The following is a 24933-nucleotide window of genomic DNA, read 5'->3' on the forward strand; positions in this document are numbered from 1 at the left end:
TTATTTTTATCCACTTATTGGTTAAACTTTTATTTTTCAGCCTGGTTGCCTTTCAAAGCAACCATTTCAAGGCAGCTATTATTTGTATATGCTGACATAATAAATAACTGCAGAATATGAACCCATACAACATAATTTTTCATCCTGCTGCCATAGTCTTAATTTACTGTCCTTTTGTCATTTCAGTAGAAAATGACAGTTTGGTGCTAACTTCTGTCCACCCCAGGTGAGCATTCATCATGGCTCACTAGAATCATACCGCCACCACAGTGTCTATGGTAATCTAGCAGTCCTACTATGGGCAGGAAGAGAGGGACAGAGTGAAAGTGGTATCCATTGAGCCTCTATTAGGCGCTGTGCACTGTGTTTTCATTAAAATGCTAATTCTCCTGTTCCTCAAAGATGCTACTGTTACTTTACAGAGGAGGAACTAGGTCGAAAGGCTCACTGACTTACCTATGATCCTGAAAAAGTAGATTTCCAACCCTTCACAGCCTGTGAGTAGAGAGACAACTGGGCTTGCACTCCCAGCTCTGGGACCTCGAGGAAGCCCCTCATCAGTTAAATGGCAACAATGATGACAACTTCTATGTCAACTTTGTGATGGTATAGGCAAAAAAATGCATACATTAGCACCATGGAGACTAGGGAAGTCTATATGATGATGAGTAGTAACCATTACCAGAAGTGACCACTGGGGAGGTGTAAGGCTCAGTGGTAGAGAAACTGTCTAGCATGTGCCAAGTTGTAAGTTCAATCCTCAGGACTGCCAAAAAGTTTTTTAGTTGCTATTTACATGCTCAAACCTAACAATTAAGAAATGAGCTAGGTTCTTGGGGGTTCAGCATGTAAAAGCACTTGGTACCCAGCCTGAAGACCTGAGTGTCAACCCCAGGACTTGTTGGGGAATATTATTTTAAGATGTGTTTATGCACAAGAGAGGAACGGGTGGGGCTGGCAGGCAGAGATGATAAATATGAGGAGTTATCTGGGAGACAAGGATCTGAGGATCTGTAATGAGAGAGGAAGGAGGAGGACTTCAGGGGCCAGGCCCACAGCCACCCAGCTACACAGCCATCCAGCCACATGGCCGGACACCGAGTAAGAAGGAAAGAAAAAGTATACCAGAATAGTGAAAGATAAAAGCTCCAAGGCCAAAGATAGATGGGATAATTTAAGAAAAGTTGGCAAGATACAAGCCAAGCTAAATCCAGATATTTATAATAAATAATAAACCTCCATGTGTGATTCATTTGGGAGCTGGGTGGCAGGTCCCCCAGAGTCCAAAAAAGCCAAAAGAGTAAATCAGGACACAACAAGGACCCACATGCTAAAAGGAAGGAACCAGTTCATGGAAATTGTCCTCTGGCCTCCATTTGTGTGCCATGGTGCATGAGTGCCTACTACACTTATGCATGTACAACACACACACACACACACACACACACACACACACACACACACTCACTCACTCCACAAACAAATGAATAAATGTAGTTAATTATAAAAGAAGTGACTCCATGGCTGGGAACCTGTCCGGTGACACACTTGTTGAGTGTATGTGAAGATGTGGGTTCAGTCTCTGGTACTGGGGTGGGAGGATAGAGGGATGGCTCAGCTGTTACAGCACTTGATGCTCCTGCAGAGGATGCAGGTTTGGTTCCCCAGCACCCACATGAGGACTCAAGGTCCAGGGGATCTGATGCCCTCTTCTGGCTTCCAAGGGCACTGCATGCACATGGTGCACTATAGGAACTCAGATGCACACACACATATAAGTAAATAGGTAAGCATATATATATATATCGTGAAGGACGGAACTTGAGACAAAAAAGAACTGCCTGATTGGCTAGCAGGAGGACAAGCAAATAAGGCCGGCCTGACTGAGGTCACTCCACTTCTTATGGGGGCCCTGTGGGGCTCATGAGTAGCATTAGGGACTTGATTGTATTTTGCAGCACAGAGTTCCATCATTACACTGACAGGCTCTTCAGGGGAGGGAAACAAAATGTGAGTGCGTTGGTTAGAGGGAGGAGAGAGTGAGTGGACCACCTGATTAGAGTACCTTCCCTCCGAAAGAGGTTCTCAGGGAGACATCAGCTAGCTCACCGTGTCACAGGCTGTAATGGAAAACCAGGAAACAAACAGACCAAAGACTCAACAAATACACTCACCTTTTTAATATCACACTCATCGAGGTGGTTTTGGATGAACTGAACACTGGCTGAGAAGTCAGCAGAATTGAATTCATAGGGAATATTCCATCCCAAAGGACCAAATTTTCGTCGCTCCTTAAAAACAGCAAAGAACGTCAGTGTCAACTAGGTTTTTTAAAAAAATGATTTATTTATTCTTTATTTTGCATGTATTGGTGTTTTGCCTGTATGTCTGTGTGAGAGTGTCAGATCTTCTGGCATTGGGAGTTACAGACAGCCACTAGCTGCCAAATATGATCCCAACCACTGTGCCAAATGCTGTATGTAGATGGATCCGTGTTTGTGGATCTGGGAAGTCAAACTCAGGGCCTTCCAGCTTGAGAGACAAGCACTGTAGTAACCCAGAACTACAACCCAAGCCAATTCTCCTATTACTGTCAGTGTACTGAGGTTTAATAAAAGCTGCATCACTAAGGTAGGTTGGCACTGTTTGAAGAGAACAGTATGGGGTCAGGAAGATGGCTCAGTGGGGTAAAGGTATGTCCACAAGCGATGACCTGAGTTCCATTCTACTGCAACATCTGGTCAACTTGAGCTTGTGAGTGTGTATACTCTCTCTCTCTCTCTCTCTCTCTCTCTCTCTCTCTCTCTCTCTCAACAATAAAAATACTTTAAAACACAAATAAAAAAATTAAAAGATAGTCCATAGTTGGACAAGGTGGTCCCAGCACTTTGGAGGTTAAAAAAGGAAGGTTGTGACTTCAAGTTTAGCCTGAGCTACAGCCTGTCTCAAAACAAAAACAAAAATAAGCAATATATTCAATTTGAGATATATTAACCATTAAATACTATTTAATGACTATAGCTAATGATTTACAAACAAATCTCCAAATATTTGTCAAGTTGTAGTTGTCGGGGTTTGGGGTTTCTTTGTTGTTTTGTGGTTTATTTGTTTTTAACTCTAGTAGGTTGTTATGGTGGCACAAACCTATAATCTTAGTTGGAAGATGGAGACAGAAAGAATCAGGAGTTCAAGGTCATCCTCAGCTCCATAGTGAGTTCAAGGGCTGCCTGGGCTACATGAGACCTGTCTCAAACAAAGAAAAACTTGTCTAGGTCTCCACTGAAGACTCCCCCAGAAACTGCAGGAGATTCTTAATGAATGCCTGTTGGATTTGATGCTGTTCTAAGCCAGCCTACTGAGAGTCTGGAAAGTCAAATGTAAGGGCTGAGATCCTTCGAATCAAAGAACTCAAGCATTTACGAACATGACTCCCTGCTAGCTTCACTGTGTAATTTTTCCATCTTTGAAAACTAAGAATTTCTATTGTACTCATGACACAGCTGTCTTAAAATTCTCATTCCACCTTCACACCACAGTCACTGCCTAACTGAGTGAGACCTGGAAGATGCCTATGAAAACATGGCTGTTCAAATTTGCCAAGATGCCCGTGAGTAATCAGACAGGCCCCAGTGCTGAGGATGGAGCTTTGTTGATGGTCTGGAGACAGCTGTGGATGCCTCTGTGTCTATGTTCATGTGGGTGTGTGAGTGGAGGCCAGAGGACAACCTCAAGAAGGCTGTCTACTTCCTTAGAGATGGGTCTCTCCTTGATCCAGAGATCATCAATTATGCTAATTAGGCTAGATTGGCTGGCCCAGGGATCCTCTTGTCTCCACCTCCCAAGTTGTGATTACAAGCACATAACCCCATGCCTAGAACTTTACATTGAGTCCTAGTCAGACCCAGATCTTCAAACTTGGAAAGTAAGTTTGAGCCATCTCCGCCCCCAGAGTCCTGGAAGCCATGTTAAAGGCAAGTAAATGGTGTACCTAATAATTCCACGCCCTTATAAACCCAGAAAGCTATAGAGAGGAGCCCAGTTTCTATGCTATCAGCTGTATCTGCCTGGCACATGTGAATCTCTAGGAAGAGTCTTGCACATCCTTTGGAGCCCCATACTACTGTCTAGATTAAGAATCTACATGTACAGCAATTCTACTTCTCTGAGTAAATACTAACTCTTTCTCTCCACTGCCTTCTACACATGCACACACACACACACACACACACACAGCCATCTCGTTACTGCTGCTGTCCCAAGCCCCACTTACTGCACAGTCCTACCTTTTAAAGAAATCTATTAGCTAGGAAAAAAATCATGGACAAGTTATAGAAGAAATTCTGCAAGCCAGAAGATTTAATCACTGAATTTCACAGTATGCTTTAAAAATATTAATGAAACCATTAGCATTAATTTAGATCCAGTTGTTCTGATCCTGGGAGATAAGAGGAAGGGGAAAAAAAGAAGGAAGGAAAGAAAAGAGAGAGAGAGAGAGAGAGAGAGAGAGAGAGAGAGAGAGAGAGAGATGCAGAACCCTCTTCAAAAATGGGAAGGTGTGCCCGTTACTTCTTGACCTGCACTTCTTGGGTTAGCTTGTCACATCTTAATGTGACTCTCGTCCCCACCACTTAACTAAATGATTAAAGGAGGAAGAAAAAAAGCTTCTACACAGGGAAAAGAAAAACCAGCAGACTGAACAGGCAGCCTACAGAAGGGGGAAAGCTTTTGCCAGCTATGCTTCAGATGGGTTAGTATATAGAATATATAAAGAACTACAAAAATTAAACACCAAAGAAATGCTGCCAGTTAATCAATGGACTATTAAAATAAGCAGACAGATCTCAAAAGAAGAAGAAGCACACACAAATTGCTGGTGAGTATTTTAAAAAAGAACTCAACATCCCTAGCCACCAGGGCAAGGCAAATTAAAACTATTTTGAGATCCCAGGCCCCCATTCAGAGTGGTGATCATCAAGAAATCAGACAACAAATTCTGGTGAGGATGTAGGCAAAGAGGAACTCATACTTGCTGCTAGCAGAAGTGTGAACTAGTGAGCCATTATGGAAACCAGCATGGAGGGCCCTTGAAAAATTAAAGATACAACTACCATCTGCCAGCCATACCACTCCTGGCTTCATCTAAAGAACTCTGTATCCTACCACAGATATCCCTGTACATCCACGTTCACTGTTGCTCTCCTCACAATGGCTAGTGAGTGGAGACAGCATAGAGGTCCATCAGCAGATGGATGCATAATAGAAAATGTGGCATATACATAACTGAATTTTATTTAGCCTTCAAGGAAAAAGAAAAACCATGAAGTTATTGACTTGCTTCCAGGCTCACTCTTAGCTAACTCTCTTATACAACTCAGACCCACCTGCCTAGGAATGATAGGTACTACCCATAGTGGAACCTACATCAACCAGAAATCAGAGAGTGCCCCCTGGACATGCCCACAGGTCAATATGATACAGACAATTCTTCCGTTGAGGTTCTCTTTCCCCCAAAGTGTGTCAAGTTGACAGCAAAACTAACCAAGATAGTAGGTTTGTTTATCTTGTTGCCTCATGTTGAAATATTTGCTCCTTTAACCAGATTTGGAAGCTTGACAGTTAAGGAAACGTCTTCCATCTTTGTCTTCCTACAGTGAAAAGACTCAACAGTTGTCTAAGCCACACTGGTCAGTCACTGTCCTAATGAAGGAACCCTCCCACCACCAGTGAAGTCAATTCCAAGGCTGACTCTGAGTTTTGAGGTTCTTGAGTAAATGTTGGCAACACTGAGGTGAGACTCTTCTAGATTCTTCTAGAGAGCCAAGGTGGAATGGAGCCTTTCGGATATCTACAAGAGAACTGTTGCTATGGTTTCTTCCATTGTGTAAGCTTCACGCAGCAGAACATAAGTCACTCAGTGAAATGGGAATATTACCCATTTTTGCAAATAAATAAAAATAAAAATCTACAGTGATTCTTACCTAAGCATTTGACTTAATTTTTGAAATTTAAGGTTCAATTAGACAGAGAGCTGAATGAGATGTAATTCTTTCTTTGCAATTACTGGGTATACTTCTGCTGGCTCCATGGAAACACTTCCATTTATTTGCACTGAGCAATGGCAACTCAGCTGTTCCTTAAAATGCAATCTTCAAAAATTGCCCCAATGCTGAAACTTACTTCATATCATGTCACTTCTTATCAATTTTCATTTAAAAAATCTCTTTTTAAGTTGGCTCACTGAAGTCAAAGAGTTTATTTTGGGGAAAATGTTTTTTAAAAGAAGACAAAAATCTTAGCGGATGCTTTTTTTTTCCTTCACAAAAAGTAATCTCAAGTTCTTATGTCTGTCTGTACATGTATCCACCCATCCACTGAGCTCTCTAAATGACAATAAAGGAAAAGAAAGAATGAGGCCCAGAGAAATGTCTCAGCAGATAAACATGCACTCCAAAGCCTTGATGACTTAAGCTGACCCTGGAAAACCACATGGGGGTGGGTTGGGGTGGGGACAGAACTGGCTCCCTGAAGCTGTTCTCTGCCCTTATGTGAGCTGCCCTCCCATAAATAAACAAAAATGTAATTAAAAAGCACCAAAAAAGAAGAAAAGAGGAGATGTATGTATGTATGTGTATATATATATATATATATATATAAAATGTATGTATGTATGTATGTATGTTTATATGTGTGTATATATATGTATATATATACATATATATATACACACACATATAAACATACATACATACATACATACATACTGGACTTATGAAAACATTGGGGCCTGGGAGCTCATTTGGAATCTTAAATGTAGGAGATATTGAGGTTTAATTAGGATGTTCTGTCTCTTCAGTCCAATTAGTAGTTTGGAAGCCCTGGGCCAAGGTCTTATTAGTACAACAGAAAAACATTAGAATACATGTGTTCTCAGGAAGTCTCCATCTAGTTGAAAAAATAAGACACAGAAACAAGAAAAGGACAATGTGACAGCAAAGGCAATTAGCTGCTGAATTACTAGGGTGATAAGTCTGAGGGGGGAAAAAACCCAAAAAAACAGACACTGGACCCTGGGCCTCCGGTTCACAGCCAAAATGAGGCTGTTGTGTGAAAGCAGACGAGAGGCCTGCAGGTTTGGTGAAGGCATGGGGGAAATAAAGAAGCACAACGTATTCTGTGGAAAGGATGGAGGGCAGAAGGTCCTACCGTGTTCGAGGGTAAGCTCTGGGAGCAGCAGGGCCCCCAGTCTCGCTTCCTTCAGATTGAGGTGTAGACAGATTTGAACACAAAGCTCCCCCACTCAGAGAGATTGGTTAGCATGAATGGGATGATTTCAGAAGGGCCAGAGTATTCCACACACAGTTTGAACAATCTAGTTTCTCGTGTGTGTGTGTGTGTGTGTGTGTGTGTGTGTGTGTGTGTGTGTGTGTATGTGTGTGTGTGTGTAGAAATCAGAGCTGCATGTCTTTCTGTATTACTCTCAATATTATTTTCTGAGATAGGGTCTCTCACTGAACCTGACTGGGCTAGATGGGCTGGCCAACACGCCCCAGAGATCCACCTGTCTTGGCTTCCCCAGCTCTGGAATTACAGATATGGGCTGCCACAGCTAGCATTTGACAGGAGTTCTGGAGTCTAAGCCCAGGTCCTCAAGCTTGCATGGCAGCACTTTGTAGACTCCCCCCACCGGAGGAATACACAAAGTGTAACTACCAATGAAATATGGAAATGTCCTGAGCTTGATGGTGAAGAGAATGCTCAACAGTCATTTTAATGGTGCTGAGGCTCACCCTGATTTTATGTGCAGCTCGATGCACTTTACTAGCTGTGGTTAACTACCAGACCTAGTAACATAGGGAAATAAAGTATACAATAAAATGTAGATCCAATCTGCACAAAAGTGGTCAGGACCGGTAGGAGCCATGATGACAGGGGAATGTGAAAGAGGAACTTGTATTGTGTTGTTGTAATTGCTCAGAAATATTTAAATGAGGGCCTTCTAAGCATGCTTGCCAAAGCAAGGACTTTTACGTGCACTCTTAAGTTTGAAGAGAGGTGTTTTGTCAAGACTTTAATTAGACAGACCAAAGCACAGAGGAGGTGAGCACTTTCTTGGATGAGAATGTATTGATGGTGGCATTTCCTAGGCCTTGGTGATGACTGTGTTTATATGATGTTTAAATTACTTTAAGGGCTCAGATTTAAAAAAAAAAAAAAAAAAGCCACATTTACAACTACCATTGCAGGACTCTGGAGATCCCAGAATCCTTCAGGGGCTTGTTATCCCAGTCCAGGAGCAGAATGGCTGTAGCATTCTGTGGATAACCCACTAGAAAAGTCTCAGTTGCTAGGGACTCTGTGAGCCAAGCATGAGGACGAGGGGAGGAACCCAAACATGGGTAGGTTGTAAAACTGGCAGCAGATGCCTCCCTTAAATGCAGTGGCTGTTTGGCCAGCATCATCCTCAATTTCTGTTGTATATCAGAGTCATATTGGAAATTCTTAAACAAAAATGGAGTCTTCTTGCCCTCCAAGCTTGGCTTCATCTTCATTTTCATCATCTCCATATCAGCCACAGCCCCTTTGAGAAGTTACATCTCAAGCTTTCCTGTGTGCATCAGAACCCAGGTATCTTTTACACTTATGATTCATGGATATGTGTGTGGTGCATGCGTGCGTGGTGTGTGTGGGTGTATGTGCGCATGTGTGAGCATGTGTGTGAATGTGTGCATGTGTAGATGAGAGATAGAGGTCTCAGAAGTTAAGAGCTCATGCTGCTCTTCCAGGGAACCAGAGTTCAGTTCCCAGCACTCACACTGATGGCAGTTGGCTCACAACTCTAAGACATCTGATGCCCTCTTCTGACCTCCCCAGGCACCTGTACACCTTTGTGCATGCACACATACACACACAAACACACACATACACACACCACGCACAACCTAAAAGCACACTTGCTCATTTTGTTTTAAGACAGGGCCTCTCATTAAACCTTGAACCCGCCAATTTGACTAGATTGGCTGGCCAGGGAGCTCAGAGAGCTTCCTATCTGTACCTCTCTTCCCTTCCACCCTCACCCCTCCCACCTCACTGTGTTGGGTTGCAGGAACATGTGGCCTTGCCAGAATTTTTCAAATGGGTTTTCCAGGATCAAACTCCGGTCTTCATGCCTGGGTAGCAAGCACTGCATAGACTGAGTTCTCAATTTTTAAAAAGTCATTTTATTTTGTTTTATGTTCTCTCTCTCTCTCTCTCTCTCTCTCTCTCTCTCTCTCTCTGTGTGTGTGTGTGTGTGTGTGTGTGTGTGTGTGTGTGTGCGCGAGTGTGTGCATGAGTGCATGTATATGTACAGAATGGCATAGCATAACTTTTGAAGGTAGAGGTCAGAGGCCAACTTTTAGGAGTTGGTTCTCTCCTTCCACCATGTGCTCCAAGGATGGAATTCTGGTAGTCAGGGATAGTAGCAAGGCCTTTATCCACTGGAGCCATTTTGCCAGACCCTCAATCTTTTTTCATATTGACATTCCACTATTAGCTTCCCAGCCCCGGAAGTAGAAATGTTGGGTTGTTTTTTTTTTTTTTTTTTTTTTTTTTTTCCTTCTCTGTTTTAACCTAAACATGCATCTTGTTTACTGCAAGCAGTTTGGCCCAACTGGATCATAGGCTTTGGACTCATCTGTTCAGCACTCAAGCAACCCACTAAAAACAGGGGTTGGCACACAGAAAAGTCCCTCCCCAAGGCCACTCTCCAGGGCAAGCTTGGTGGAAGAGTTGAGTCACTGTGACTGGGAATAATCAGAAATATCAATGGGGATCAAATAGCAGGGTCACACGGTATTTGAACTAGAGCATGATAAGGTGAACAATCCTCAGATACGACTGCGTGAATTGGGTCTCTGTAAAGCTATAATTTACGATCCAAAAGCCACGGAGGAGCTTAGTAAAAAACAACTATCCACAAAGCATGCAAGCCAATGTGCACTCTCCCAGACTCAGGAGACAGAGAAACATCCACTGCCCTCTCTGGTGGCTGCACAGGACCCAGTGTGGTGGTAGGGACAATGATCCAGGGGAAAGCAGCAATTCCTGGGTGGGAAATTATAGATTCCCCTACTTCCTTGGGGGAGATGAAGGAACTTGTGCTCTTCACCTGGGCACAGCTGAAATATACCTGACAGGACATGGCCAAGGGCTCATTTTGTCTTTTTTCCCAAGCCATCTCCAAGAAAGAGAGGCACAGGAAGAAACCCCCTTGTGCCCCTGTGAAACCAAGGAATATCCTGTGTGAATTAAAGGCATGACATTTTCTAACAATGAATACATACATAAAAGGAGAGAGGTAAAATAATTCTACAAGTAAGTTTCTCAGTAGCTATAAAATAATTAAGTCACAACATAAGCAATTAATAATCAAAATAAGTAATTAGTAGCAGTTAACAGAAGCAATTAGTTTATGAAAGCCATTGGCACAGCCTGACAGGGCAGGGACTGTGGTTACCCCTCCCCATGTCAACTACTAAGAACTAGAGACTAAATTGTCCATCATAGCCAGGACACCCCAGATCTACCACGGATGACAAAGGCTCTCTTAGACTCAACTGCCTTATTTTGTGTGTGTGTGTGTGTGTGTGTGTGTGTGTGTGTGTACATGTGTGTGTTTGTATGTGTACATGAATGCATGCATGAGTGCATCTGTGTACATGAAAGCCAGGAGACAACCCTTGAGAGTTGATACTGAGGCACTGTCTACCTTTTTTTCGTTTGTTTGTTTTTAAGACAGTCTTTAACTGGCCTGGAACTCACCAAGTAGTCTAGGCTGGCTGGCTGATGACTGATAAATGCCAAGGATCTGTTTGTCTCTTCCTCCCCAGCACTGAGATTAAAAATATGTGGCACCATGCCCAACTCTTTATACATAGGTTCTGGGAGGGGTGTTGAACTCAGGTCCTTAAGCTTGCAAGGCAAGCACAGGGCTGACTAAGCCATCTCCCCATGGCAGTTGCCTCATTTTGAAAGTGGTGGCAACCTTATCTTGAAAAGCAGTGGTTGTTACTATCAGAGAGGGTGTGGATAAAGTTCTTGGCCAACCCAGGTACTTCCAAGACCAAGTTTTGCTCTTAATAATTACTCTTGTTCATTGTACAAATATTTACTGTGCTCATGTTATGATTGGAGTAGAAAATGCCACCCCACCCCACAGGCTCATGTGTTGAAGGCTGAGTGTCCAGTTGGCAGTGCCATTTTTGGAGGTGGTATAAACTTTGGGGCTGGGTTTCAGGAAGTAGATCCCTCAAGGGTACAAAATTTGAATTTGAATCTGTTCTGTGGCAGAATTCTGTCTCAATTTTTGTTTTCAGGCCACCATGAGATGATCAACTTCTGCCACATGCTCCTTACACCAATGTGTCTTCCTTGTCTTGATATCAAGTTATAGAGTCATCTGCAACCCTAAACCAAAGTAAATACCTCCCCATTAAACTGTTTCCCTCAGGTAATTCTCATAGTCCTAAAAAAATGACTAAGGCACTTATGGGGGATGTCCTTCTGTATATATGTTTCTCTTATTGGTTGATTTTAATAAAACACTGTTTGGCCAATAGAAGCAGGAAGATGAGCAAGACTAGGAGAGAGGATTCTGGGAAATGTAGGCAGGGAGAGACCAGAAAGAGAAGCCATGTAGTAAAGAAAGGAAGAATAGGTGCCGGCCCTTCCCCAGTAAGATAAGACCATGTGGAAATACTCAGATTAATAGAAATGGGTTAATAATCGAGACAGAGCTAGCAAGTAAGAATCCCTAGCCATTAGCCAACAGTTTTATAATTAATAAAAGTCTCTGTGTGTTCATTTTGGGCTGAAGTGGTTGGACCTGGCAGGACAAGAAACTTTAGTTAAAAAAAGGCACTGTGAACGTGACCTCAGAATGCTATGACAGCAGAAGAATGAGTAGACAATATCAAAGGCAAAGCCTCTGTTTCCAAGAAGTACATAATCCCACAGTGGGGTTTCAGGTGGAGTCTGTGACAAAGACATACTAAGCCAGGTGGGGTGGAATGTCAGGAAGTGAGGGGATGCAAGCTGATGCCACCCTCCCAGGAGCTCTCCCCCATGGTGGCTACACCAACTCATTAGCACCCCCTAGCAATGAACACTTTTCCAGGTTACCTGCACAGTAGAGTGCAGAAATGCCACTGTGTAGAGCATGGGCTTCCACATGGGTAAGTTACTGATGTCCAGGAGGTCTTGGTTGATTCCAGCAAATGTCCTTTTCAAGCCTGCCCGCACGCCTTGTGGTGGTTCATTTGTGAACTTGAGAGAAGTCTGTCATGAGAAGCAGTTGTGTTACTCTTACAAAGTACTTACTGTAAAGAATGCAATTGAAATCATGGTATGGGGGCTGGAGAAATGGCTCTGTGATTAAGAACACTGGCTGCTCTTGCAGAGGACCCTGGTTCAGTTCCCAGTACCCACATGGCAGCATACAATTGTCTATATCTGCAACCCTAAGGGATCTAGTGTCCTCTTCTGATCTTCAAGGGCACTACATGCATGTAGCACACATACATAAATACAGTCAAAACAACCATACACATAAAATAAATCAATTAGTTAACAAAAGGTAAATCATGGTATGTTAGGTAACAACATGCTGATAGCACAGAGTTTGTGGCCTGGAATTCAACAGAGTAAAGCCGATTACATTGATTAGAAAACAAACCCCAAAAATTAATATGGCCTTAGAATTCTCTTGTGGAAATACTATATAAGTCTGATGACTACAGTCAAGATTAGTGTACCCTGCTGTGTTCCCTCATTTAAAAATGTTATGACATTTATTTATTTATTCTTAGGGTGGCCAAGCATATGTCACAATACACATGTGGAGGACAAAGGAGAACTTGTAGGAGTCTGTTCTTTCCTTCTACCACATGGGTCCTGAAGATAAAACTCAGGTTTTCAGGCTTGGTGGCAAGCACTTTTATTCAAGGAACCATCTTGGCCTTCCCATCCACCCTTCAGTACCATCAATCATGAGTAACTCTCGGTAACAAACCTGGAGTAACGTAATTGGAAATCGGTCATGGGGTTCAGTGGTTATCCATACTCGGAAAGAGTCCTCCATAGTTTCCGTGATCAATAATGTCTCTAGTAATTCATCCATGAATTCTAGACCAAGGTGACAGTTTTGCAGTAATACCCAACCACCCTGTATCCAAAAGCAAAGAATCCATATTTACTTCTTATATCTTGTGGATTATTTTACCAAAACAAAATACACCACTTCAAAAATAAATTTACTTACAGATTATTGTTTTATTTACCAATTAAAAAATACATATATATTGATATATATATACACTGCCATCTGTTCCTGGTCCAATTTGGTAACTTGAAGTCAAGTGACTAACATTGCATTCCGCACCCCTGGCTCCTCAGAGATTAGAAATGAAAACTTGAGTGTGTGCGCCATCTAATGGTAAGGTTGGTAACTTGCACAGGCTTGCCTAAGGTATGTCAGAATCCACTCCGCCTCAGACTAAGAAGACAGCTTCATAGTCATTTGGAAAAGTGCTTGTCACCTTCTGGAAGTCAGAGGTAATGTATGTAGTGGCATTTGATAGCCAAGTTCTAAATCATATTGTTTGTTAAAACATGTTTTATTAAGTAAGCTCCACCTAAATGGTTAAATATAGCACTTACAATAGTAAGTCACTCCCCTGTGAAAACAAGGCTGTCCACTCATTTGTTGACTCAGTGCCTGGCTCTACAGTTCAGGATAGCCTTGAACTCACTGTGTAGCCTAGGCTAGTCTTGAACTCTCCAGTCTCCTTCTTCTGACCCCCAAGTAATAAAACCATAGGTATGAATCAGTGTGACCATTAAGTCAACATTTTAATATTTAGATGTAACTACAGTAGACTAGATAACTACTCTACAAACTGTTAAATGCAGTGAATGCATGATAAGGTATTTAAAACCTGACTTAAACTGGAAGGAAAAAAATCTGAGTCTAGGCTAGCTTAAATAGCAAAGAGGATGCATTGGGCTTATGGTGAGTTACCTAGAAGATGGAATTCAGCATAAGGGACCCAGCACTTCCTGATCCTTTAATCAGCATTCAATAACATCAGATGTTTGAAATCTGGGGTTCCCAGGGTCACATTACAGCCACACTTCTATTTTTTGTTGTTGTTTTCTTTCTGATAATGTCATTATCAATACATTGTGAGAAACAGTGGAAGTTTCAAAAACTATCATCCCAAAGAAGGTTAAGGTAAATATACTATTTAAATTAAAAGTTTTTCCACTCACTGAAACAAACAAACAAAAAAATAGATTGCTTTTGCCCAAAGTAGAACAGACAAATCACCCAAAAGGGTGGAAGATTTGACTCAAGTAGAAATAATAGCACATCATTGCCTTGATATATAAATTAAATGTAATTTATTATTGAATTTAATTAGGTGATAAAGATTAAGACTAAGGGCACTTGAGAATTAATGACCAGCTTGAAATTTTGATGACCTAAGTAGAGCTTTGGACCATTAACCCTCACTGGTTATTAATTCCCAGGGAAAGCCATGACAAAGTCGCCACAGACATGATGAGATCAAACACTTGAAAACAAACCAAGATTTTTGTCTTACTTTTATAAATTATGCCCTTTCTTATTACAGCTGAGATGGCTATCTGCAAAGCATTTCTAGAAAGTTAACGATCTGTGTATTTTATAGGCACAATGCCAACTGCTTCTCAACATCCCACTTCAATAAAAGTCATCATCAATATTTAAAGAGAAAGTTCTCAACTATTTCTTATCTGCCCAAAATGATTCATTAACAAAAAATGAAAGCCCACTTTTAACTGAAAATTGAAATTTAACTGCCCTGATTTGTCCCTTATAATAATAATAATAGTGATCATGAAACTCCAAGATGGCTGGAGCTGTAACCTTAGGAACCAGATGTTGTGCCTTCCAGATTGTAAATAAATATATAGAGGGATGGAAAGATACAGAAAGAAAAAAAAAGTGAATGAGAACCATAGAAAACAGCAAGTTTGAAAAGTCCCTTCTATACAACTACGAGAAGGAAACTGCCTTGAGATATAAGATTCACAGATGATGAAAGGTTTGACTGTGCACCAATAAGAATGGAAAATGAGCATCAGACAAAGGATGTTTCTAATCACCATGGCCTTCCAAGGTAGACCAGATGGATGGATCAATTGTAGTACTTAGGTCAAAACAATGGAGATTACTGCTTGTATACCTGTTGCATGGACATCTGGATCAGCTTTCGAGCATGCACTTCTTGTCCTTGTCCCATTGAGATAGTCCTACATTCTGTAACACGAGAAGGTTAAAATGATAAGAAGAAAATTTTACCAGTCTCCTTCCTTCCTTTTCTTAAGAAGGACCCAGCTTTCCATGGTACTGACCAGAAAATGTACAGCACAAAGAAATGCAGACACCAAAAACAGAGAGAGGGTTGGATTCAAGAGCAAAAGACAAGTTGGGCTTTAAAATGATGTATATTCATAAGCATGCACATGTGCATGCATATACACATGTTTGTGTATCCATGCATGTGTGTTCACATGTTCATACATGCATATATGCATGTGTTTATATGTGCATATATGTGAGTACATGCATGTATGTGTGTGTCTTATTTGTGGTCTTTCGTTTTGCTCTATTGATTTGTTTACTTGCTTTTAACCAGTTGCACACTGATTCAATTATTGCCATTTGACAAAGCTTTAAAAATTTAGGAGTGTTCATTTCCAATTACTGTTTTTCTTTTCAAGCTTTGGTGGCTATTCTTGTCCATCTATGCTTCTGATGATCTAATATCTTCCTAGGATCCAATTAGGGGAAAATGATGCTTGAATTTCAATTAGACTTACATTCAATTCATTCATACATTCAATCTATAAAGTATTGACATCTTTACAATATTGAATTCTTATGCTGGGAATCTGTTTAAACTCTATTTATTTGAATTAACTTTCTATGTCACTGAGAAAGTTTTATATTTTTCTTTAAATTGGTATTTTTAAAATGACCCATCTCATCTTTATTGCTAAGTTAATGGAATTTTTTACATTTTATTTTTACAAGAAAGCACAATTGATTTTTTTTAAAAAATATTTATGTTGTGAGTAGTCACCTTACTGAATTGTTCTATTAAGTAGAATAATTTTCAGTTGATTCATTTGTGGTTTTAAGCTAGACAATCACATTGTCTGAGAGGAATGGTGGCATTTTTGGTCCCTCCTTTTCAGTAGTTACATCTTTTATTTATGATTCTCACTATACCTTAGCTGTATCTTCCACGAGGATGTTTAATCACTGCAGCAGTGGGCAGACATCTTTGTCTTGAGTCTGACTTTAATGGGTATGTCTCAGTTGTTCACAAAAAAAGTCTGCAGCTGATGCTTACAGTGCATTTATCACTTCACAAGGTATTCTGCTCCTAACTTTGCAAAGTCAAATATGAATGTTGGACTTTTTTTAAAAAATGCTTTTACTATCTTTAGTGTGGTTGTATGTGTGCATGTCCCTGTCTGTCTGACTGTGTATGAGTGTATGTGTCTGTGCATCCCCATGATATGGCCTAAGCATGGAGGTCAGAGAACAACATGTTGGAGTTGGCTGTCACCACCCAGGTTCCCTGAGTATGTGGGAGAATAAACAATTTTGTTCACAGGACAGAACAAGCCTGAGTCACCGTCATTGAGCCCCCCAACTCCATCACTGCTGCCATGCTTAGGCACTACAATTCCCTGCCTGGGATACTATTCCTCTGTCCCCTACTGATAACAAAGAAATGTATCTAATATCAAGAATGTGGTGCTTCTTTGCAGAGAGTCAGGGCTGGAGAGATGGAGAGGACCCATGTTCAGTCCTCAGCACCCACATCGGGCTGTTCCCAACTGCCTGTAATTCCAGCTCCAGGGAATTCAACACCTTTTGCTTGCCTCTGTGGGTGCCCACATTCACACACACACAGACACACACAAACATATAATTAAAAATAAAATAAATAACACAGTGTTTTCCTCAGAATCTGTGCAGCTCTGAACCCATGTCCACCATTTATTTCTACACAATGTGGTTACACTTGTCACATATCCTGTTCGGTTATTCACATCTGTCTTCTCCAGCTGTGTTCCGTTTATCCCCAAACCACTGCATGACTCATGGCTAACTTGTTATTGAGTGAAAACATGAACAAGTAAATCCCTGGTCATTAGACATTACAACACTGGTTCTTGTTTTTGAGTTTGTGACAAAATATGCTTTTGTGTCATTTTATATAAACATGGCGGCAGCAGATGATTACTCCTTATTGCCTTTGCTGCCTGCTGTCCACCAGTACAGCCATCTGCTGATAAAACAATCTGTGACAGACATAGCTTCAGCCCTGTCTGCTCAAGGACATCTGGGTCTCATGTACAGTTGAATAAAAGTGTGGTGGAGGAGCTTAATTTTTAAATATAGCTTTGTTTCATAGACAATCTTCTCCCCTTCCTTTCTTTTTAGACAGGGTCTCACTGTGTAATTTTGGCTGGCCTGAGACTCACTGTGTAGATCAGGGTAGCCTTGAATTCACAGAGCTTTGCCTGTCTCTACCTCCTGAATGCTGGGTTAAAATTTGCACCACCAAGCCCGACCACATATAGTTTTCCAAGAGTCACCCGTGAAAGTGACATAGGTGTGCTGTTAAATTTCATAGACAGATGGTCAGTCCTACCCAGCTTTAGTTTTTTAGCCAATGCGTCAATCTGGATGGTGGGGTCAGAGCCCATGGACAGGAAGCAAATCAGAGGCGTATGCGTATCGCTTTCTTCCCATGTCTTCTCCAGATTTAGGATAACTGGTTCTGTGTACTTCTCCTCAAGAGAGTCTGCTATATATTTTCTTGCTTGGAAAACAGTGCGGTCTGGGCACCAAGATCTTGAAAAGAATAAAAAAATTAGAGGAAGTACGTTCTACCTAATTCTGAAGGTGCAAAGGTCACGTGATTAATTCACAAAGGGATAGGTGAGAGACGGGGCACACTCTGCTATCCCTGGGTGAGCACAGATTTAATTGCCTGAGGGTTTGGTGCCAGGCACTGGCAGGAAGCAAGGTAGAGTCAGTAACAACAGGGTGTCCTCTGCCAGCCCTGGTCTGCCATGGAGGCTGACCTGCCATGGGCTCTGAAGCTCTGCTGTCTTCAGAGAGGGTGGAGGTGCCAAAGAGGCCAGAAGTAAGCTACCAGCAAGCATCTGTGTTAGAAGCTTTTGTGTATCACACATCCAAACAGGTTCACACACACAGACAGAAACATCAAATAAATAAATGCCAGACAGTTGATCATTTAGATTTGAGACATGCTGTCTCTCAAGCAGATTCTCACTTACCAGTTAATGACACTGCTCATGTAACATGGGTCCAATTTTAAAATGATGGCTAAAAGACAAATGTGCCCATTTTAATGAAAACAAGTAACCCTTTCATACTCTGCTGAGCAGGGGGTCACCACTGCAGCCACTTTGATCACTCTCATGGGTAACAACAGCCAGCAAACATCATTTCCACTGCCAAGCTCAGTTATGCTACATTAGGAAACATAAACTTCCCTAAATAATCCACCTCTTTTTGTTATTCATATTCTGTGCTCATTTCCTGTTTTTGCTTTAAAAAAAAAAAGCACTATATATGTATATATTTGAAACAGACATCTCTCCTGCCATCATTTACTAACTACAGGGCTGCTTCCCCACACAACACACAGAACAGTGGGTGCACAATGATACTGACTGCCAAGGTCAGACCTGTGACTGATGCTTCCAGGTCTTGATGGCCCTGTGCTCACCTGATGAGCAGAAGCTTGCGGCAGGTATCCAGGGAATCGTTATATCCATCAGGAATAATCTCCTCCTCTGGGGCGTCTTTGTCGAACCAGCTTTTCCACCCCTTCTCATTCCGAGATATCTAAGTAACAAACCAATAACCAGGCCACAAGACTGCATGAGATGGGGATGTAGCAAAGCTTCCAAAGGACCCCAGAGAGCCGCTCTTGCTGGCTCTTAGCTTACAAAGCAAAACAACCCACCGCTGCCTACAATGGCCTGAATAACACAGATACAGTGTAACTATTGCTTCCAGTTTTGTTATTTGTCTTCCTGGGTTGTTCACTGCAGTTGGAATAATGTGTCAGTGACACAAATGGTTAGCAAGGATGACAGCAGATCAAGGCTTCTCAATCGTGACACTTAATGGCACTTGGGGATGGACATTTTTATAAAGTGCTGGTCAGTCCTGTGCATGGTAGTGTAACCATATTGGCAGACACTTGTGTGCACCCCCCCATGGTTAACATATTTAAACCACAGATCACTAGAAGTTGGAATTTCACCCAGGAATCTCATGCTAGGAGAAGGAAGGGCTGAAGCCCTGGAAGCAGCCACAGGAATGTGCTTCATGGGGAATGGTTCACGTCTTGTTAGGCCACCTTGCAGCAGAGACTGGAGCTGACACAATGGTGAAGTCAGTGATGGCAGAATGACACTGTGAGCTGGCCTCTTCACATCTACAGCTTAAACCTGAACCCCGTATCACTAGATCTCTTTGCCCCTCTTCCCAGTATGGCCACAGTGAATCTCATTTTCCTGCTTTTCACTATTAATTTGTCTCTTTAATTGGCTTATTGGGACAGGCAGTTGAGCCTGTGTTCACAGGCTCTAACCCTGGTCACTATGGTGACAGTGGGCACAGGCTCTCACTCTGTTCTCTATGGTGACAGTAAAAACATGCTCTAACCCTGATCACTATGGTGGCAGTGAGCACAAGCTCTCACCCTGGTCACTATGGTGACAATGAGCACAGGCTCTAAACCTGATCACTTTGGTGACAGTGGGCACAGGCTCTCACCCTGGTCACTATAGTAACAGTGAAAACATGCTCTCACCCTGATCACTATGGTGACAGTGAGCATGCTTCCACAGGCAGCATCTCTGGCTTCTACCCACTAGATGCCAGTAGCATCCTTGCCTTTGAGTTGAAATGATCAAAAAGCATCTCCAGACACTGCCACATACCCTGCTGGGGGTGGCACAAAATTACCCTCCACTGAGAACCTCAGATGTGGACCAATTCCCCTGAACAGTGATCTCTATTTAAAAATAGCAAGAGAAGCCAAAAAAATCCAAACTTTTATTTTCCTAGTGAGACCTTAAAGCTGAGAGCAGTAGAAGTCCCTCCAAGTGGGTCTCAAGTAGCTGCTCATCGGAACACACGCAGGGGACCTAGGGGGTTCAGAGCATTAAAATGTGCCCCTGCTGCCCAAGTGCCATTGAGTCTAATTATAAACCCTGCACTGCTGAGCCTGGCCCATAATCCTCAGCAACTGCCAGGCAGGGTCCTAGGAAGATGGTTTGTCAGCACTTTTGAGAAACCTATGGTGAGCATTAAAAGCAGACAGCACAAGTTCACATCTCAGACCCTTATGTGCTATATGCTAGGCCTACAAACTGAACTTTTTCATCTCTCTCTCTCTCCCTCTCTCTCTTCTATCTACATCTACCCAACCTATCCACCCTCTCCTGCATGTATGTGTGTGTGTGTGTGTGTATGAGTGTGTTTGGGAATCCGAGCCATGCAGTAGTCATAAGTCCCCATAAAGTGACTTTCTCCATCACTCTCCATCATAATTTTTGAGGCAGGGTCCCTCACTGAATCAGGAACTCCCAATTTCAGCTGGGCTGGCTGGTCCACAAGCCCCAGAGATCCTACTGTCTGTTTCCCAAGCACTGGGATCACAGACCTGCATCACTTCTCCTGGATTGTTTGCTTGCTTGCTTGTTTTTTAAAACATAGATTCCAAGGGTCTGATTGCAGCTTCTCATGCTTGCATAGTTAGCACTTTGCTGACCAGACTGTGCCCTCTGCCCAGCAGAGGACACCAACAGAGAGCAGGGTTGTTGACCACCTAGCCAATTAGCTCTACGATTCAATTGCTTCACCTTGTCTCTGGAGCAATATGAGATGGGGGAAGGGTTCTGAAGTGCATCTAAACTGCCCCCTAAAGACTGCAGCTCTTCCACCTTATTCTCAGGGGTAAATCAACCATAGGTCCTAGATATGGCTAGTATTTCTACCCAGCTTACTCTGCGGACCCTGTATTTGCCTTCTGAGGCTGCCAGGCCCACCTGTTATGTATGTACCTGGGTTTCTGAAGCCTGGTTTTCTTGCTTATGTGGCAAACACTTTAACTACTGAGCCTATTCTCCAGGTTATTTGATGTTTGCACCAATAAGCTGATTGGATATTTTTAAAAAGTACATTATCCTCTTGATTTGACTCCAACTCAGATTTCTACCAATTACTTAATCACAGGCAGAGGTAAAAAGTGAAAGCATTGATGCAATGGAAGGGTCCCCTCTCCCAGTCCTTGAAGCTCTGGATGGAACTCCAGAGCAGAAAAAGAGAAAGAACCCTGAGGCTGGGGTAAGGGACTAGGCTACAGGTGTCTGAGCTGGTAAAGTACCCACCATGCTAAATCCATGAGGACCCCAGTTAATCCCCAGCACCCATGTAAAAAGTTGGCCATGGTGGCATGTGTTTGTTACCCCAACGCCGGGGAAGTAGAGACAGCAGATCTCTGGGACTCTTGGTGAGTAAGATGGATAGAGCCAGAGGAACAACACCCAAGGTTAACCTCTGGCTCCTACATGCGTGTGCCCATACATGCATGTATAGTCACACACACACACACACACCTGTCCATCACACAGAAGGATAGTTTGTCCTAAAGCCTGTGAAAAACTCTCTTTAAAGTCTGTTCATCCATATCCTACCTCCCTGGCCCAGGAGGCCACACTCTTGGCTTTAATTCAGTGCTTCTCAACCTATGAGTCAAGACCCCTTTGGGAATTGAATACCTTTCACAGGGATCACCTAAGATCATTGGAAAACAGAGATGTTTATGTTATAACTCATCACAGTAGCAAAATTATAAGTTATAAAGTAGCAACAAAAATAATTTTATGGCTGGGGGTCACCACAACATGAAGAACTTTGTTGAAGGGTCAGAGGGTTAGGAAGACTGTGAACCACTGATTTAATCTTTGCTTGCTGTCTCACTGTGTCAGTCAGTCAGGATGGCCTGAACACCCGATTCCCCCAACTCAGTCTCCCAAGAACTGGGATTGCAGCAGGCTCACCACACCCATCTCAATCCATAACTGTCATCTGCTGTTCCTCTAGGGGTAGAAATTGTCACTAGAGGGCCCTGGTTAAACAGTCTACTGTGTTTTGGTCTGCAGACCTGTGTTTTATTCAGGCCCTCTCCCTTTACCTGGTTCATAATTTCTGCAAACTGCGGGAGCTTACTAAGCTCCACAAGGTTCAGCCACGTCATGTCCAAGATCCAACGGAAGGGTTTGGGGGGACATGCCTTCAGGTCCAGAGCTGCTCCTCCTGGGGAGACACACAAGACACATCAATCACACCAGACACATCAGTCGCACCAGCCAGCTTGCTATTCTCTCGGAAATTTATTTTCCCAACAACAAAAGTGAGATACCAATGAACTCTTCTTGAATGGCTGTGGTGGTTTACATTTTCATTCAGCAACCTGAGACTTGTGAAATTTTTATCAACAGATAAGGATGATCTTTCTTTGTGTGACATTTATAATTGCCTTTTAGTCAGCACCACTCCTCCAGAAGTTCTATATGCAACAATATTTCCTACTAAGTTAAATAGATGGTTAGACAGACGGACAGACAGATAGACAGACATGGAGAAATATCATAGTGATCATAGTGAGGTTTCTTTCTAGTGGCAATATGTTCAAATCACTCACTCACTCATTCATTTATTCATTCATTCATGATCCGGGCACTGGGTAAAAGAGGAAGCAATGACAGTGTACAGATAAGCATGGAGCCTGTAGACTGACAAAATGTGAGTTGTCACAGCAGGCCATGTTTAAAAACAAATTGCCAGCCAAAATAAGCACATGTGAGATGAGCACATGTGAGCACTTCTTAAGCAAAATACAGGATTGTCTTTACAGTTTTGAAAGATCTTGCTGGATGCCCTTAATGGCACTGCACTGTAACTGAAGCTCCACTGTTATTAAGTCAGATGGATGCAAAACAGTGATTCTTACACTAGCTTGGTGTATATGTGTGCATGTGGGGCACATATGTACAACTGCTCACAAGAGGCCACAAGAGGCATCAGACCCCCTGGAGCTGGAATTACAGACAATCGTGAGCTATGCAACAAGGGTGCTTGGAACTGAACCCTGGTCCTCTGCAAGAGCAGAAAGTGCTTTTAACTGCTGAGCCATCTCTAATCTCACAAACTCTGATCAAATGCTTCCCTTTCACATAAAAACATACAGACCAACAAACACATACAAAGGGGTTCAGGTTTGCTCCCCCACTTAGCATCTTTCTGAGAAGCCATACAAATTGAAGTGTTGCATTTAGAGAGAGAGGAGAGAGAGAGAGAAAGAGAGAGAGAGAGAGAGAGAGAGAGAGAGAGAGAGAGAGAGAGAGAGGAAGAAAGAGAAAGGAAGAGAGAAAGAAGAAAAGACTTACTACAACAAAAGACTTGGGGGATCTGTGGCTCTGAGAGCTGTGGCACCCTCAAAATATCACATATGCTTTCACTCACTTCCTGCCCCTCTGAAACAGTGTAAGAGGAAACCTTGTTCTTCCGCCAATGGAACAGTTAACACTGGGAGAAAACAACCACCTTCAGTTCCATCAGGGACAGATTCCACCCCCACATTTCTTCTTGAATTGTTTCCCTGTGTCCATAGCTTTAGAGATGCCAGAAGACAGCTCAACTACCCCAGTGCTTCCCAGCACATGTATTCCTGAACCAAAGGGGATTACAGGGGTTTCCTCCCAAAACACCCTGGCTGCATTCCCTCCCTCCCTCCCTCCATGCCTCTCTCTCTCTCTCTCTCTCTCTTTCCTTCCCTCCCTTTCATCTGTCACAGGAGAGTAACAGACTCTACCATGCTGTTGCTGTAAAGTTAGTAAAAGCTATGCCACCATCAGTGATTACTTTGACATTTAATTTGTATCCTCCTCCTATTTTGTAAGACTCAGGGCTTATTGAGCAGCTTATGAGAACCCCTGGGGTTCTATAGCAAAATAAAGACAAAAATCTTCCTAGAATAAACCAACAAGGAAACAGGGCTATCGGTTGATCTACAGCCCCGGTTTGCCCCTGGTCTCCATTTCATTTTCCAAAGTGCCCTGACATTCTCAGCCAGAGAAGATAGTCAAAGGCACCTTAAAAATACTGCAGAAAAGAAAAGAAGAAATAACTGATAGCTAAGAACTGTCACTCCTGGGAAATCAAACATTGCTGTGACCGTAAATATTAGTAGTTCTCCCTTGAGTATTGAGTTCACAATGAAAAAAATAAAGTTCATGATATAAGAGTCTATTTGTTATCTCTATGAAAAAGAATTAAAAAGAATAAGCCATACTATCCTTTAAGAAATAATTCCATCAAAATGTAAGCCAGTTCAAAACTAAAGCAGACTATACAATAAACCAGCTTTGTTCAGGAAATACCCCTCTTTACTGCTGAACTGATTACAGTTCTGTCAATCAACCTATCGTGCAATTCCAAATTAATCTTCCCAAAGTACTGCTTTGTTCCTGCCATATCCCTGCCCGTAAAACACTCAATGGCTCCCAACTGCCAACTGAATTGAACCCAAAGTCCCCATGTGGGCTATGCTGGCCCTGTGCAATCTCACTCTCCAGTTTGATGAAATGGGCTCACAAATATGCTCCCACCACAGCCTGGGCGAGAGCCCATCCTTATCCTGCTGTAAGGAACCACCCCTAGCACAGAAACCCTCCCCTATGTGTCGCTGTATCTCAGCCTCTTCTCACTCACAAACCCTCTTT

At 42.4% G+C, this 24933-nt stretch overlaps 1 protein-coding gene across 1 annotated transcript in view; it reads right to left on the bottom strand.

Annotated features, from left to right (window-relative positions):
* The window catches only part of Dnah8 (dynein axonemal heavy chain 8), a 211128-nt gene that overhangs the window by 38846 nt on the left and 147349 nt on the right, over window positions 1–24933 (bottom strand). The window contains exons 79-85 of the mRNA XM_051187064.1: window positions 22344–22465; window positions 18861–18979; window positions 17754–17956; window positions 15267–15340; window positions 13049–13201; window positions 12160–12315; window positions 2175–2291 (exon numbers count right to left, since the gene is read on the bottom strand). Coding sequence (XP_051043021.1) covers window positions 2175–2291; window positions 12160–12315; window positions 13049–13201; window positions 15267–15340; window positions 17754–17956; window positions 18861–18979; window positions 22344–22465 — 944 coding nt within the window. The remainder of the gene's footprint in view (window positions 1–2174; window positions 2292–12159; window positions 12316–13048; window positions 13202–15266; window positions 15341–17753; window positions 17957–18860; window positions 18980–22343; window positions 22466–24933) is intronic.

This window comes from Phodopus roborovskii, unplaced genomic scaffold (assembly GCF_943737965.1).
Source record: "Phodopus roborovskii unplaced genomic scaffold, PHOROB, whole genome shotgun sequence".
Taxonomy (NCBI): Eukaryota; Metazoa; Chordata; class Mammalia; order Rodentia; family Cricetidae; genus Phodopus; species Phodopus roborovskii.